We start from the raw sequence: 14,377 nt of genomic DNA, 5'->3' as shown, positions 1-14,377 counted from the left end.
ACACCCCCAAACTTATTATTTGCTAGTCCTCGAGCAAATTTATTCTAGAAAGGAAAATCATTTGAACTCCTAGGTGGCCCTAGTGGCGAGTGTTGTCTCCGGAGGGTTTACCAGAGGTGTACCCACAAAACCTTTAATCCATACCCTAGATATCTACGCAAAACCTTGGAAAGCACTAAAGAACCTCCTTGGTTGGCATACAATTATTGACTCTAAGAGGAAGAACCCTGATGCGAAATTCCAATTGATGTACACGAGTTTGCACTCAAGCATACTAAAATTCATATAAGTGACAGAGCTCTACTAAGATAGTTTCACGATGGACATCATACTCGGAGTCAGACTAATCACATGAAAAAATTAAGAAGATGGAAAAAGAAAAATGTAGATGGTTGAAAAGCGAACGGTGTTTCCCATATCTGTCTGAAGGCCTCTGCCAAGATGAACCTAACCTAAATGACTGAGATACCGGTCTGACTAATATTAACACACTGGCATATACAAGGGAACCAGCGGTCAATAACTTAAATCTAGATCAACAAACTGGCAAATACAAGGGAACCAGCAGTTGACTACACAGAAAAATAACCTTTTATTTATTTTTTATTTTTTTAACTTAACGGCATGAATAGATATTTTTGATCCAAGCGCTCAAACATCATTCAGCTAGCTAGTTATAGTACTAATTATCCATGTTTCAAATGCCCCATCCAATAATAGTAAAATTTGCGTAAAAATAGAAGTAGGTTCATCTGATTAGTTAAAGAATTAAAACTAGTCCCACCAAAGCCTTCCAAATGGCCTGAAATACAAGCAGCCATGTAAAATTATGTATCCCTTTAGTATTCTGTTATAAACATATCGAGATGTCCCCATCAGTTTCAAAACCAACAATACGGAATTTAAGCAAATTACAGGCAGAGAAACTAGCTTTACCTCTTGTCATCAGGGCCAACTTCTTTGACTTCACGTGTGAGGGAACCAAGAATGGTATCAGGATCAGCCACGATCAACTTGAATGCCTAGTAAACAATAAAATATCAGAATAAACTACACCAAATCTATATAAAATCCTGGATATATTGCATTGATAAAATTGAACACTTGAGCAGATAAGTCGAAATATAAACAGATGCAATTCTAAGTAGCCTGACAAGTGACAATCGTAGAGACAGTTTCGCATTCCTCGAACAAAAAATTCATACTGCAAGTACTTTGAGATTTGCCAATTCAGCAATTGAAAGAGTAAAAGCTACAGAAGAAATAGTGATATAGTCTATAGAAACATACCTCATCACCAGGTAGTGTACTAGCACCAGCAATCGTAATGTCCTGCTTCTTTCCAGTACCCTTGTCAGTAGCGGCAACAGACAAAATACCATTTGCATCAATGTCAAACTTGACTTCAATCTGAGGGACACCGCGTGGGGCTGGATGAACACCATCTAGACGGAAGCTTCTGAGTGACCTATTGTCTCTCACAAACTCTCTTTCACCTTGTAGTACATTTATGTCAACACTTGTCTGTCCATCTGAAGCTGTAGAGAACACCTCTGATTTTGAAGTGCGCAATGTACTATTTCTCGGGATGATCTTGGTCATCACACCTCCCAGTGTTTCCAGTACAAGAGACAATGGTGAGACATCCAGGAGAACAATGTCACTCACATCCCCAGAAAAAACACTAGCCTGGTTCAAAAAATCAAGAAACAGTTAAGTATCCCAGTATTTGTGGATTTATGTTGTCACTCGCATGAGTATATATCAACTACAACAAGAAAAAATTTAAAACTAACCTGAACTGCAGCACCAAGAGCAACAACTTCATCGGGATTCACTGTAACATTTGGGTCTTTACCAGTCAATGATTTAACAAGCTCCTGGACAGCTGGGATACGTGTGGATCCACCAACAAGGATCACCTCATCCAAGTCTTTGAAACAGAGCTTTGCATCTTTCAAAGAGTTCTGAACTGGAACTTTCAGTCTAAGAAAGTTGTTTCCAAGAGAAGACAGGAGTTAGAGCTACGAAAGTCTCACAGCCAGATGTGTCAAAATACTGCTGGTGATGATTAAAGGAGATTACATACCGATCAAGAAGGTCTGAGCACAACTCCTCGAACTTGGCCCTTGTAAGAGTGGTCTCGATGTGCTTGGGACCATCAGCTGTTGCAGTAATGAAAGGCAAACTGCAAAGCAGAACGGGTACACAACAGTAAGCTTACACATGTACATCACAAATAAAAGCCTGCACCAACCTTGTCGAAGTTATCACCTCCTAAATGAGTATCTCCAGAGGTAGATAACACCTCAAATACTCCATCACCAACTTCGAGAACTACAACAGAGGCAGAGAAGCATATTCAGTATAAGCTTGTTTAAAACACTGATGCTCAAGAAAAACTTGGAGTCTGACTCTCAAGCCTTTGAACATTCAGCAACACCTCAAAAGCATCAATACACTTAAACCACAGATAACTGCTCATCAAAGTGTCCATTTTAACATCTAACTAGCCTTCTTCAAAAAGCCTGAAAACTGAAAAGACTGCATTTAAAACAATATTTGGTAATACATGCACTCATATGACACAATGAATTGCACAAAAAATAAACTTCAAAATTCGAATGAAGTACCTGAAACATCAAAGGTACCACCACCAAGATCGAACACTAGAATTGTTTCATTGTTTTTCTTCTCAAACCCATAGGACAATGAAGCAGAAGTTGGCTCGTTGATGATACGAAGAACCTCTAAACCAACAATTCTTCCAGCATCCTTTGTTGCTGTCCTTTGAGAGTCATTGAAGTAGGCAGGTACTGTAACAACAACTTCTGTAACTTTGTCATTCATAAAACTTTGATGCATCATCCAAGTTTTCTCAAGACCTGTAAGCAAAAAGATGTAAGCACTATTTCATCAAAATTCAAAACCAAAAAGCACAGAACACTAAGCTAGTAACAATACCTTAGAGAGTGAGAAGCTTTCCCCTGTGTTTCACTCTAATTTTTCCAATACTTGGACATGATGATCACCCAATTAATCAATTAATAAACGAGTAAAAATCAAAGAATTCTGGAGAATTACAAAGCTGGAACCTGGATTCTCCAAAATATGACCATCAATATAAATCTGAACATGAACCAATTCCTTAAAATTTCCTTGTCTTTCAACATCCAAAATAATCCTTTGAAATTCAAACTAAATCACAAAAAAAAATCTAAAATAAGAATTGATCAAACAAACACTAAATGATACAGATTAGAGGGTTTTGGAACCTGAGCTTGACAAGCGCCTTCGTCAAATTTTGGTGACAAATAATTCGGATGTGACTGAAGAAGGTAAGATAGCTCGACGTCATAATCAATTAGATCTGCAAAACTGTATGTAGAAATAAAATCTTAATAGATGAATTCCTTATTCGATTTCCTATGAATCAATTATCAAATCAAAAGAAACCCTAATTATAGCTTCAGGTTACCTTTTTAGCGGATTCTGGATCCACCACTCGAAACAGTATCACTGCCAATAACTATTCTTCGATTAATTCATTTTGCTTTCGATCACTAAACCTTCATCGTGCTCTCAAATCACATAGAAGAAAAAGAAGATAAAACAGAAAACGAGTTGAGAATGAAAACCGATATTTTCTAGGTTGGAAGGACACAGAGACCTACAAGGAAAAATCGAAAAAGAAATTGAATCGAAGGATGTTCGATCTTCTGGGTTGGGCAAAGAGAATGAGAGAGAGCAACAGAGAGTAAGAGGGACGATGAGTGCTTCGGAAGTCTTCACTCTTTTGATTACGCTCTGACAATAACATTTAATGTTTGGTCTCTCATATCAAATTCAACCGTTGATTTTTCCATTTATTCTTCACGTGTCTATCTTCTGGATTGATTTCGTAGATATCTTGATTACTATATTTGTCCCTCAGAAAATATCTAGTGCTTCGCTCTTATCCTATCTCGATAACTTTGACTCCTTAGATGTTGCCACTTGTCTTCGGATACTACCACTACAGCTACACTGAAGTTGTGTGGTAAAATCAATGTGTATGTACCTTGTATGGGTGGTAATGAAATCGATGTGATTTCATATTTGGACAGACTTTGACTTAATCATTCGTATCACCAATACAGCTGAGTGTATAATCGAATGTGCAGCACTGCAAGCTAACCCACATGTGGATGCACACCAGACTATACATGAATCAAGGCAACTCATTAGTAATTAGCAGAAGCTTCAGGTGTACTTCTGTCGGTCACTCTTCCTAGCTGTCAAGCATGTCCCTTAGAGAAAAAAGAAAAAAAAAAAAAAAAAAAAAAAAAAAAAAGATCCCACAGGCAATAAGGATAGAGCATGAGCCGGTTTTTACCTCATCCAACCCATTGACGAACGGTACGTACATCCATCCGTAAAAATTAATACGATAGATCCATGTTAAATCCGTGGATTATGGGACATACTGTGATAAAATCAATGTGTATGTACCTTTTATATGTGGTAATAAAATCAGTTTTTTTTTTTTTGTTGTCCACATTGTTTGGGCTCACCGACTTCATTGCAACTGGGCTTGGTCCAATGTTGACATATTTTTCCTACAGCATTGCAAACACATTCTTCAGTTTAGAGTAAAAACGTTTAATTTTTCTTTCCGGGAAACTTAGGCGCAAGTCCAAAAAAAATAATATTTTAATTATCAGGTCCACAATTAATTTTAGGTACCGTGATATCCATAATTATTTCCGTGACATCATAATTATATGAAATTATTAAAAATATCTGCATGACGGGTTATGCATCAGGGGTATAATTGGCAACGTAACTTGGATATAACATATCTAAAAATCCGCACCTTGGAATTTTTACAAATTTTATATCGTTGGAAATCTTTTAAGAGAGCTACGCAACGAGTACAAACAAGAATATCAAACTTTTGTTTTTCGCGAAAAATTCGGAGGTTATCATCATTTTAGGCAAAATTTTCGAAAACTTGATACATAATTATTATGCAGCCACCAAAAAAGATGCATAACACATTCTGCAGACGCATAACGAATTATGCAACCATTTTCTCCACTGCTTAACAAATTATGCATTTGGATAACAAAGTTGTGTAACCATTGTTTTAGTTGATTTGAGTGCGTACATAAAAAAAATTGATGCATAATGCAGTATGCATTCATATTTACGGATGCATATCAGGTTATGCATCTATTTTCTCGATGCATAAAAGATTGTGCAACAATTTTCTCGATGCATAATGCATTATGCAGTCATATTTTCGGATGCATAACAGGCTATGCATCCATTTTCACGACTACATAACATGTTATGTAGATATTATTGTAGGTGCATGACAAGTTATGCAGCCTTATTGTAGCTGCATAACGTGTTATGCAACCGTTTCTGGACTGCATAGTTAACAAGTTATGCAAAAAAAAAGCTGCAGAACGTGTTATGCAACAAATTTTTTAGATGCATAACATGTTATGCATCACTATTCACACCTCCATTTTCTTTTAAATGCACGTCACACGCACACGAAACCCATTTGCACTTCCATCTCTTTTTCCTTGCCACCGCAGCATCCTTTTAGCTTCATTTTCTTTTAAATGCATAACCCATTGAAACCAACATCAACACCACCATTCCTAACTCACTTCACTGATCCATTCATCAATCCATTTGTTCATAGCTCAATCATGATAGCAACCACCATTCCAAATGCAACATCTCATACATTCTAATCTCTTTACATGTGACACTCCATTTTCTGTTCACCTATGTTCTGATGTTCATAATTTTACATTTTACATTCACCAAGTGGACATGGAAGTACACAGAACTTGCACGTTTGCCTACAAACTAAGAAAGCGAATTCCCCTCAATTTATTGGAATTTATCATGATAATGCCACCAAATTCTCACCAAAAATACTTTTCAAGCATTAGTTGGGATTCCACCACCCAAAATAATTTACTTCAAGTTCTCATTGCACAAAATAAAGAGAAAAGATCAATTATTTTCTTTCTCTACTAGTTTAGAAAATGAAGGTGACTCACCTTAGAGAGAAGCCATCATAAGTATAATTACTATCAGCATGATCCTTAGGAACAACTCTCTCATCTAGCCACATGACATGCCATTTTGCCCAATCAATTGATCAACATATGGTGCTTCCGCCAACTTCCTGAAATATTGCATTCAATTAGTTCAAATCAATATTTCCCAACAAAAGAATGAAAAATTGGGAGCTTCAAATTGCAATATTTCATTTCTCAATCTTAAGAGTTTTCTTTCTCCATCTGTAAGTATATCATTTATTTAAGGAACATATGGTTTAAGAGTTTGATCAGCTTATGTTAAATCAAAGGTGTGTCTGTTAAACAACAACTTCCAGTCCAAAACTTAACAAAATACCTAGTAATATTCTACCAATAAAAAAAACCAAGGAGTGAAATTCGACCAAGTTCACAACTACCACGGATATGATGTGGTCGGGCCACGTATTTCAAGTAAATGGCCCCTTTTAATTTTGCGACACCTATTACAACTAAAAACCTGCCCCCTCCAAATCCCGTCAACATTTCACTTTTTGAGAAAAAGTAGGAAGTTAAGAGAAAAAGTTAGTTACACTTTTAGGTAGTTAACTGTTTTTGGAACTTAGTTTCTTCTTTATAACAGGTGTCTCAAAATTAAGAGGAGCCACATACTTGACCACATCGCAGCCGCAACGATTCACAACATCACAAAAACAAAAATAAAAACATTGCATCTTCGTGTTTATGATACCTCCCTCGAGCTAAACGGCACATGAGAAGACACAACAATGATTTAGGAGCAAAAAATTGAAGGAAGGAAGTTTGTGAAAAAAGAACAGAACAACGAATTCTCTTAAAAGGAGTGGTATATGTTGTGGCATAAATGTTATGCCCAGAACCAAAAAACTTCTTTGGAGAGCCATAACTAACTGGTTTTTGTGGTGGTGATGGTGTTGGTGGTGAAGGAATGATTACTGGAATCTAAGTAATAGAATAAGGATTTTATTTGGTGATGCTGCTAGCTATAATGGTGATTGGTGCTGCTGCTACGGCGGTGCTGGTGGTGCTGGCTAAGATGATAATGGTGATGATGGCGCTGGTGGTATGGTGTAAGGAAGAGATTTTTGTTTTTCTTGTGTAGAAAAGGAATCGAAGAAGAAGAAAAAAAAAAGACGGAAACCTCATTTTATAAACTATGAATTTGGGAGAAATTTTTTCGCCAAAATTGAGTGCACTTTTTATCGATGGGTTTCACAGTGTAAAAAATCTTTAAAATGGGTGGCTGCAGTTTTCACTTTTCTTTACCCCAACATGGATTGAGTTGGAAACTATGTCGTATTAGGCGTGCTTAGGCGTTGCGGAAAAAATTAGGAAACAACAAAGTTGGCTACACTTTGGCGCCTTGGGTGCCTTTTTTCCTAGCAACAAGGGTGCCTTTTCCAACATAGGTTGGGAATGTGGGTTAGGGTGATATGCATTTGGCAAGTAAGCAAGGGATTTACATTTTTCTTCTTCATATTAATGTGGGTTGGAATGAATTTGGCAGTAATAAAATTAATCTAGCATACCATGCCAATAAACTGTATTGGGTACAAATTTTTCTTCTTCATATTGTACATCTAATAATAAGTTAACAAGATCATATTCTGCAATGACAAAAACAATCCAAAACCATACCCTACTAAACATACAAATATAGATAACCTACAATGGTTCCATCGTTGTCAAATAAGCTCTATATAACACCCCTACGAAGCCGATCAACCCATCACTTTTCTCGGTCACTTCCTATACGGAACCCTCCTGAATTACTGTTAAAAAGGAGTAAAACCACACTTGTAATTTTTTGTACTTTTTTTTCTTATAGTAAAATTAGAAATCAAGTTGAGGAGAAGGGGGGAAGAAAAATAAACCCAAAGCCTCATTCTGCATAACAATCCTGATGTTATTATTATCAGCCTGCAGCGACAGCATCAGTTCTAGGACTTGATTCTAAAAGCTGATGCAGCTTGGTTCCAGAATTAGAGTTTTCTTGAACCTCGCTCTCCTGTTGTGAGGAGTTGTTGTTTACTCTGGCTAAGAAGTTTTCAGTACTGATTGGTTGGGTGGCTTCTTCAATTACCATGTTACTGGATTGTGCATTTTTCAGTTTCTCCTGTAAGATATAACACCATATGAGATCAAATACATGATGAACCGAGCAGTGAAATCTGTATGCTTTCGATTGCGCATTCTTTTAAAATTGTGCACTTAAATTTGATCCTGAAGAAAACACATAAGATACAATAAAAGTAATAACAGAGCAATGTGGGGAAAGGAGTAAGCACCATGATGGCAGCGTTTTCGAGCCTCAGCTTCTCCGATTTCTCTGCCAATCGACTGATTTCAGATTTAAGAGACATGTTCTCAACATTCAATGCTTCAACTTTGGTTGCCAGTTCTTCAGTCTCAGCCTTGGAAGAACAGAAGAAGAAAGTTCGGTAAAACAAATCCAAGGATGCTCGTGCAAATATAATTTAAAAGACATTAGAATATGCCAAGTACCTGCTTCCTCAACCTTGACCTTCGAGCTGATTCTCTGTTAGACTGTTTCCTTCTCTCACGTTTCAGCTCCCGTTCACTCTGAAGAAACATGGACAATGCAAGTGATAAGAAAACTACTTTCTTATTCAACCCAAAGCTGCAGAAATATTAGTCTAATAAAATTAAAAATCATGAAAAACGGTTTGCAGTCCAAAAGCCAACGAGGGGATTTGGTAGATCCCACTTGCTCAACCTAGAAACAAGTATGCTGCTTTACGATCGAGACTACTGGGCCTGACCGATGAGTAGAACTTCATGAATATTTAGCATGGCCAACAGGCATGAAGAAACAAAGATTTATAAAATTGTACCTTCACCCAGAGATCAGAAGGCACTCCCTCATGCTTTGACACCTCCGCACCTGATGCAGGAGGAAAAGTAGTTATGGCATTTGATGTTACAATAGTTGAAGGCAAAGTTCCTACTGGAGTTCCCACAACGGTTGCACCCTCTTCGCCAGACTTGAAATTAGCTATTTTATCATCCTCACCTGTTAATATTACCCAAACATTCAAAAAACAATTGATCCAACACAACTATACAAAATGATCCAACACAACTATACAAAATGAACATGAGAACAGAAGAGGGAAGGCAAAAGAAAGAATTCCAAGTCAACTCCGGTAACACCGAATTCTAGATATAAGATGAACAAAATGGGAAGGAAAATGCCACTATGCTATGATTCCACCCGAAAAATAGGGCCAGGCTATACTTGTTGACACCAGAAACCCAGAAAAAGCTGGGCACACTATTTGTAGAATAAAAAAAAAAGATTTATCATCATATATACGTAGGTAGAGAATTCCATCTTACCTGTGGATGTCATGTCGTCGCAACTTCTTTTTCTCCTTGGTTGTTGCTTCTAAAATAAAATAAAATTAAAAGATTACAACTTTCCACTGATAACAAGTGTAGTGAAATTAATGTAACTTGACGGTTGATAAAAAGTGTCCACGGGGAAGGAAGAATAAATCTTACTCTTGCAGTGTTTCCATCACTTCCATCACTGGAACCATCAGTCTTATAGTCCCCGCTGTATCCATTGCCATAAAGCAATAAGTATTAGAAAGTTACTGGACGGCTATTGTTAAAAGATACTTCATTACATTATTCCATCCAAAGAACCAATTAATTAAATGATATAGGTCAGGGTATGAACAAACCTGTGGGACATATCACCACTCCCACCATTCGCATCACCATTGCCTAGTGTAACTACAAGCCCGTCGAACCCTTTCAGCTTCTTCATTAAACCCTGTTCTTTATTACTTGATGACTTCGCAGGTGTTGTCACACTCAGAGGAGTAGCCACCTACATCACAATTATTAATAATAAGGTCGAATTGCCCTAACAATTCAAAAAGAACTGTCACTCCCCATTCATCCGCCCTCATAAAAAATTTCCATGTGACGCAAGCAAAAGATGAATTACATACCGTTGCCTCGCCTCCAACAGGAGATGCTGTAACTGCAGGACCTTGCGAATGAGCCCCCTGACATACAAAAAATTAGGGAGCTGTTACAAGAGCTGTAACTACATATTGATTTAATGCTTACTAAGACTGCTATATTTGCATAGAAGTTTACCCTTTGATGTATCATTGTTTTCAATCGTTAGCTTATCAGAGTTACTATTTGCTGAATATGGAATGATCCTAAGTAGTTAAGATGCAATTTGCTCGACAAGAGGTTAAAGGTAAGCTTTGATAAAGCATTTAGATTGGCAGCCCAAAGTGGAAGGTTGCCCTGTGGTTGGAGAACTGAGCCCCAGCTTATGAAAGGGGCAACTATTCAACAACAATGGGGACACTCCTACGTAAAGCATATCTTCCACAAGATCTGTTGGATTAGAAAGAATCGTGAAGGATGCTTCTTCAGGGACTAAGTGCAGTCATAGTAAATTATAGTCAGGTTGTTACAAGACTAAACACATTTTCTTATGAAGAGAACTTACAGGAGCAACTGAAGGATGGGCATAAACACCTCCGTGTGCGTAAATTGGCCCATAAGGTGACCCATATGGTGGCATCATACCCTGTAAACATAAGAAAAAGAACAAACAATCTGTCAAGATTCCCTAGCAATTATGCTCACATTAAACTGGTAGTAAACTTCCTTATAAAGGTTCTATAGGGCAAGGAGAAAATACCAAGCAGCAAGGATTTTTTGCGGTTGTAGAAAATAAGGATTACCTGAGGTGCGCCCCACATAAAAGGGGGAGGAGGATGACCCGATCCAACTGCGGGATTATAGTATGGAGGAGGAGGCATAGCCATTCCAGGAGGATAATAAGCCTGGAAATTTTCGGATAATGAGCTACTATACTTGTTGACTCGCTATAAAATCTAATGGATATGCAGAAAAAAGTTACCTGCATTGCAGCCCAGTTAGGATACACGGGCATGCTAGTCTGCTCCTGCAAAAAGAAAAAAATTGCAACCCATTCAAATACTTTGAAAAGTTGACTTGATCAAAAAGATTTTAATCCACCCAAAAAGGTCAACATTTTTATAAGACTACTGGATAAACTCATTGTTGGTGATGAAGATTTAAAGATCTTCGGCGATTATCAAAGTCTCAATACCGCTTGCATTCAAATGCATTCGAACATGACCTTCACATGTTCCCCACATTCATTAATCTTCACATGTTCCCCACATTCATCAAATAACAGATGTCCAAAATATTCAATAAACTCGATCAATACAAAACATACGGAAATGTCTACTGATTTATCAACTCACTTGTGTAGTAGGCGAAGACTCTTTTTCAGACTTGGACGGCGTTGTCTCAGCTTCACTACTTCCCATGGTGAAGTTCTAATTTGACAATTGAAGTTTCAATGTAAAGAAAAGTCCCTACTTCCAGCTGCATCAAAAGGTAATTAAACAAAGCTTTTCAGACCACAATAATAATCCGCTTATAGCACTTGGAGATTACATGAACTCCAATTACAACAAATAATTAAAAAATAACATTGTTATATAAAAGAATTGTGCACAATAAATACGCAAAGACATACGCTTTTGGAGGGAAGTTAACCATGCACTACCTTCTATAGAAACATATTGGTAGCCAAACCACCATTACCGGGTCTGAAAATACACTAAAAATCTACAATTTAAGTATTTAACCAATCAACCAGGTAAGTTGCAATTTTATGGTGAGTCACAGAATCATGTCAACATCAACCTAAATCATACTAAACTATCAGTTTAACCAATTTAGACCTAACTAAAGCTAATTAGCAACACTTAAGCTAATCAAAGTCTTCCTAAAAAGAAATTAAACCCAATAACTACCATTAGATAAGTAGATCTAAAAGAGGGTTAATCAAGATTCAAAACACAAACAACAAAAGGGTATACATGTCATCCTACACCAGAGAAGCAACAAACAAGGCATGGACCCAAACCAGAAAAGGATAAGCAAATCCAGTTTATCAAGTGAAATGACAACTTTAACCTCCTACTTAAACCAGAATACCTACCCCTAATTTTAACTTAACAGACTGAAAACAAGATCAGTCCCCCTTTTTTTATAACCCTAATTTTATCTTCTTAATTGTTTTAAATTTTCCACCCTAATTTCATTCTCCAGCTTCATTTTTTCATATTTCACTGATATAATCTAATAAGATCATTAAAAACCCTCACAAACCAAGATTCCAAAATACCAAATCAGTTCATAAAATCCCAAATTCATCAAAAACCCATCTTAGCTCCACATTCAAAATCTCAAATTCTTTCATCAAAGATAAATAAAAATATTAAAAAAAAACAAATAAAAAATACCTGCAGCTCTGATGAACTTCAAAAACCCACTTCTGATTTCACCCAAAAAAAAAAAAAAAAAAAAAAATTCTTCCTCCTCTTCTTCTTCAACTGTAAATAACACCCCTTATCAGAAATCAGCTGAAAATAAAACCCCTTATCAGGAAATCACACCAATAAGCTTCAACATTCCACTAAATTTCTCTCTTTTTTTCTCAGAAGAACACAGAAAATAAAAACAAAAAACTCAATTGCAGAGGAGGAGAGAAGAGTTTTGGTTTTTGAAGAAATACAGGGCAACAAGATGCCACGTCATAAGGACACGTGTGTGTAAATCCGACTGTATAATACACAATGTATATATATACGTATTTATTTTGCAAACCAATGGCTGGTATTGGACTGTAATTAATTTAATATCGTATTTTATGGCATCCGTACACGTGTAAGTTATAAAAAATATCTTTATTTTCGGGGGTCCAGCTAATTTCTCTCAGATCATCATGGGCTTACGTGGAGTTTTCCTTTAGGATTATTAATGGGATTGAACTGGAGGTTTCACGTCCGGAAGAAGGGTCGTGATTGGATCTAATTCTTTAATTGCGAAAGATACGCTTTGTTTAGTGACCCCTAGGAGGGTGATTATATTAATTGGAGGATTAGTGGATGTCAAGTTACGGAAATGGCCTTGTAGGAAATGACATGTGTACCCTTTTGTTGTTTTAGTAGCGCGCTTTCACAACTTGTGCTACAAAAACACAAAAACAAGCTTACATTTGTTAGTGGTGTTTTGTTGGAAGATAATACAACATGGGGTACGTAAAAAAAACACAAAATTACTTACAAATTGTGCAATGGACAAGGTGAAGGGGAGAGCGTTAAAAATCGGAGGTTGGAGAGCTAAAAAAGCAAGTATCGCATTTTCGATGACTAGGTGCCTTTCATGGATGGCTTGAACACTTCTTGCGTTAGGATTTCCAAATTCTTGGAGAAATTTGTTGTGTGCTTTAATCCAAAAGGTTGTTGAATTCTCTCTTTCGGAGGATTGACGTCTAAGACGATTTTTCGCATACCATGCTTTCGTGATTGCCAAATCTTCCGCGGAGTCGAATGATGCCATTTCTTGTATGTATATGTATGAAATGAGTAGTTGTGGAGTATATGGAGTGAGGGGGAATAAAATGATCAATTTTGGGGCAAATGGGTCCAAGGGTGAGGTCTCTATTTATAGAGAAAGTCCCAAACGACTATTTTTTTTTGAAAAACGTGAAATAATTTGAAATAATCGGTCTTTTAGAAGGACAATAAACCGATTGTGTTTATATGCCACAAGAATCGGTCTTTCTTGCGATAAAAGTAAACCGATTAAAGTCATTTTAAATTTTGAATTTTCACCGACACTAATCGGTTTATATATTTCGAAATGTGATCCGATTCCAAAATATCTAGAAAGATTGGCTTGCACAATCGGTTTATAATGACATATCGAGTAAACCGATTCTTGGCATGTCATGCTAGAATTATAGAGCAACACATAATTATAATTAAAGCTTCAAGTTCATCACAGATATCATCCAAAATAAAAACCTTGAAAGAGTGTTAAGAACTTGAAATAACCACAAGTCTAATAAACCTAAACTTTTAATATCTAAAACTTAAACAGCAGGAGCATCAGCAACAACAGCACCACCGGGAGCATTTGCAGCACCACCATCAGTAGGAGCACCAGCACCAGCATCACCACCATCAGGAGCAGCAGCTTGTGCTTCAGCCATTAGTTCCCACATACCTTCCATTTCTGCATGGAGCTCCCTCCCAGATGAAATCAGGTTTCTCCTCATCCTGGCGAAGGTGATGACCTCAATAAGCTCTTCAAGTGAAAGCTTATCAATCAATGCGAGGGCTTGTTCAAGACGGATTTCAGCTGCGAATGCAAACTTGTATCGGCTCCTTACTGGCACTCTTTGTGGTTGC

The 14,377-nt window shown here is 37.1% G+C and overlaps 1 protein-coding gene and 1 pseudogene across 2 annotated transcripts; both read right to left on the bottom strand.

The window, feature by feature from the left end:
• Window positions 1–568: 568 nt before the first annotated feature.
• On the bottom strand, window positions 569–3,815 carry LOC113339239 (annotated as a pseudogene).
• A 3,767-nt stretch (window positions 3,816–7,582) lies between these two features.
• LOC113340065 (G-box-binding factor 3-like) lies at window positions 7,583–12,665 on the bottom strand. 2 transcript variants are annotated; one of them, XM_026585283.1, is made up of 13 exons: window positions 12,425–12,665; window positions 11,375–11,498; window positions 11,002–11,046; window positions 10,823–10,924; window positions 10,585–10,665; window positions 10,067–10,123; window positions 9,794–9,942; window positions 9,609–9,663; window positions 9,444–9,492; window positions 8,939–9,117; window positions 8,589–8,666; window positions 8,372–8,497; window positions 7,583–8,199 (listed from the first exon to the last, which is right to left on the bottom strand). In XM_026585283.1, the coding sequence occupies exons 2-13, from the start codon at window positions 11,438–11,440 to the stop codon at window positions 7,999–8,001; spliced, it is 1,188 nt and encodes a 395-aa protein (XP_026441068.1). In that variant the 5' UTR covers window positions 11,441–11,498; window positions 12,425–12,665; the 3' UTR covers window positions 7,583–7,998. The 2 variants fall into 2 exon arrangements, with proteins under 2 accessions (XP_026441068.1, XP_026441069.1); XM_026585284.1 differs by having other exon boundaries at window positions 8,939–8,988; window positions 12,425–12,639.
• Window positions 12,666–14,377: the final 1,712 nt, after the last annotated feature.

The sequence above is a fragment of the Papaver somniferum genome, unplaced genomic scaffold (assembly GCF_003573695.1).
Source record: "Papaver somniferum cultivar HN1 unplaced genomic scaffold, ASM357369v1 unplaced-scaffold_21, whole genome shotgun sequence".
In the NCBI taxonomy this organism is placed as follows: Eukaryota; Viridiplantae; Streptophyta; class Magnoliopsida; order Ranunculales; family Papaveraceae; genus Papaver; species Papaver somniferum.
Note: the sequence above shows the minus strand (reverse complement) of the source record. Positions and strands in the feature narration are given on the sequence as shown.

Coding starts and splice junctions, on each gene's coding strand:
- LOC113340065 (XM_026585283.1), bottom strand. CDS start 11,440: ATGGGAAGTAGTGAAGCTGAGACAACGCCGTCCAAGTCTGAAAAAGAG. Junction 10,925..11,001: donor CTAACTGGGCTGCAATGCAG/GTAACTTTTTTC, acceptor GAAAATTTCCAG/GCTTATTATCCTCCTGGAAT. Junction 9,943..10,066: donor CTGTTGGAGGCGAGGCAACG/GTATGTAATTCA, acceptor ATTGTGATGTAG/GTGGCTACTCCTCTGAGTGT.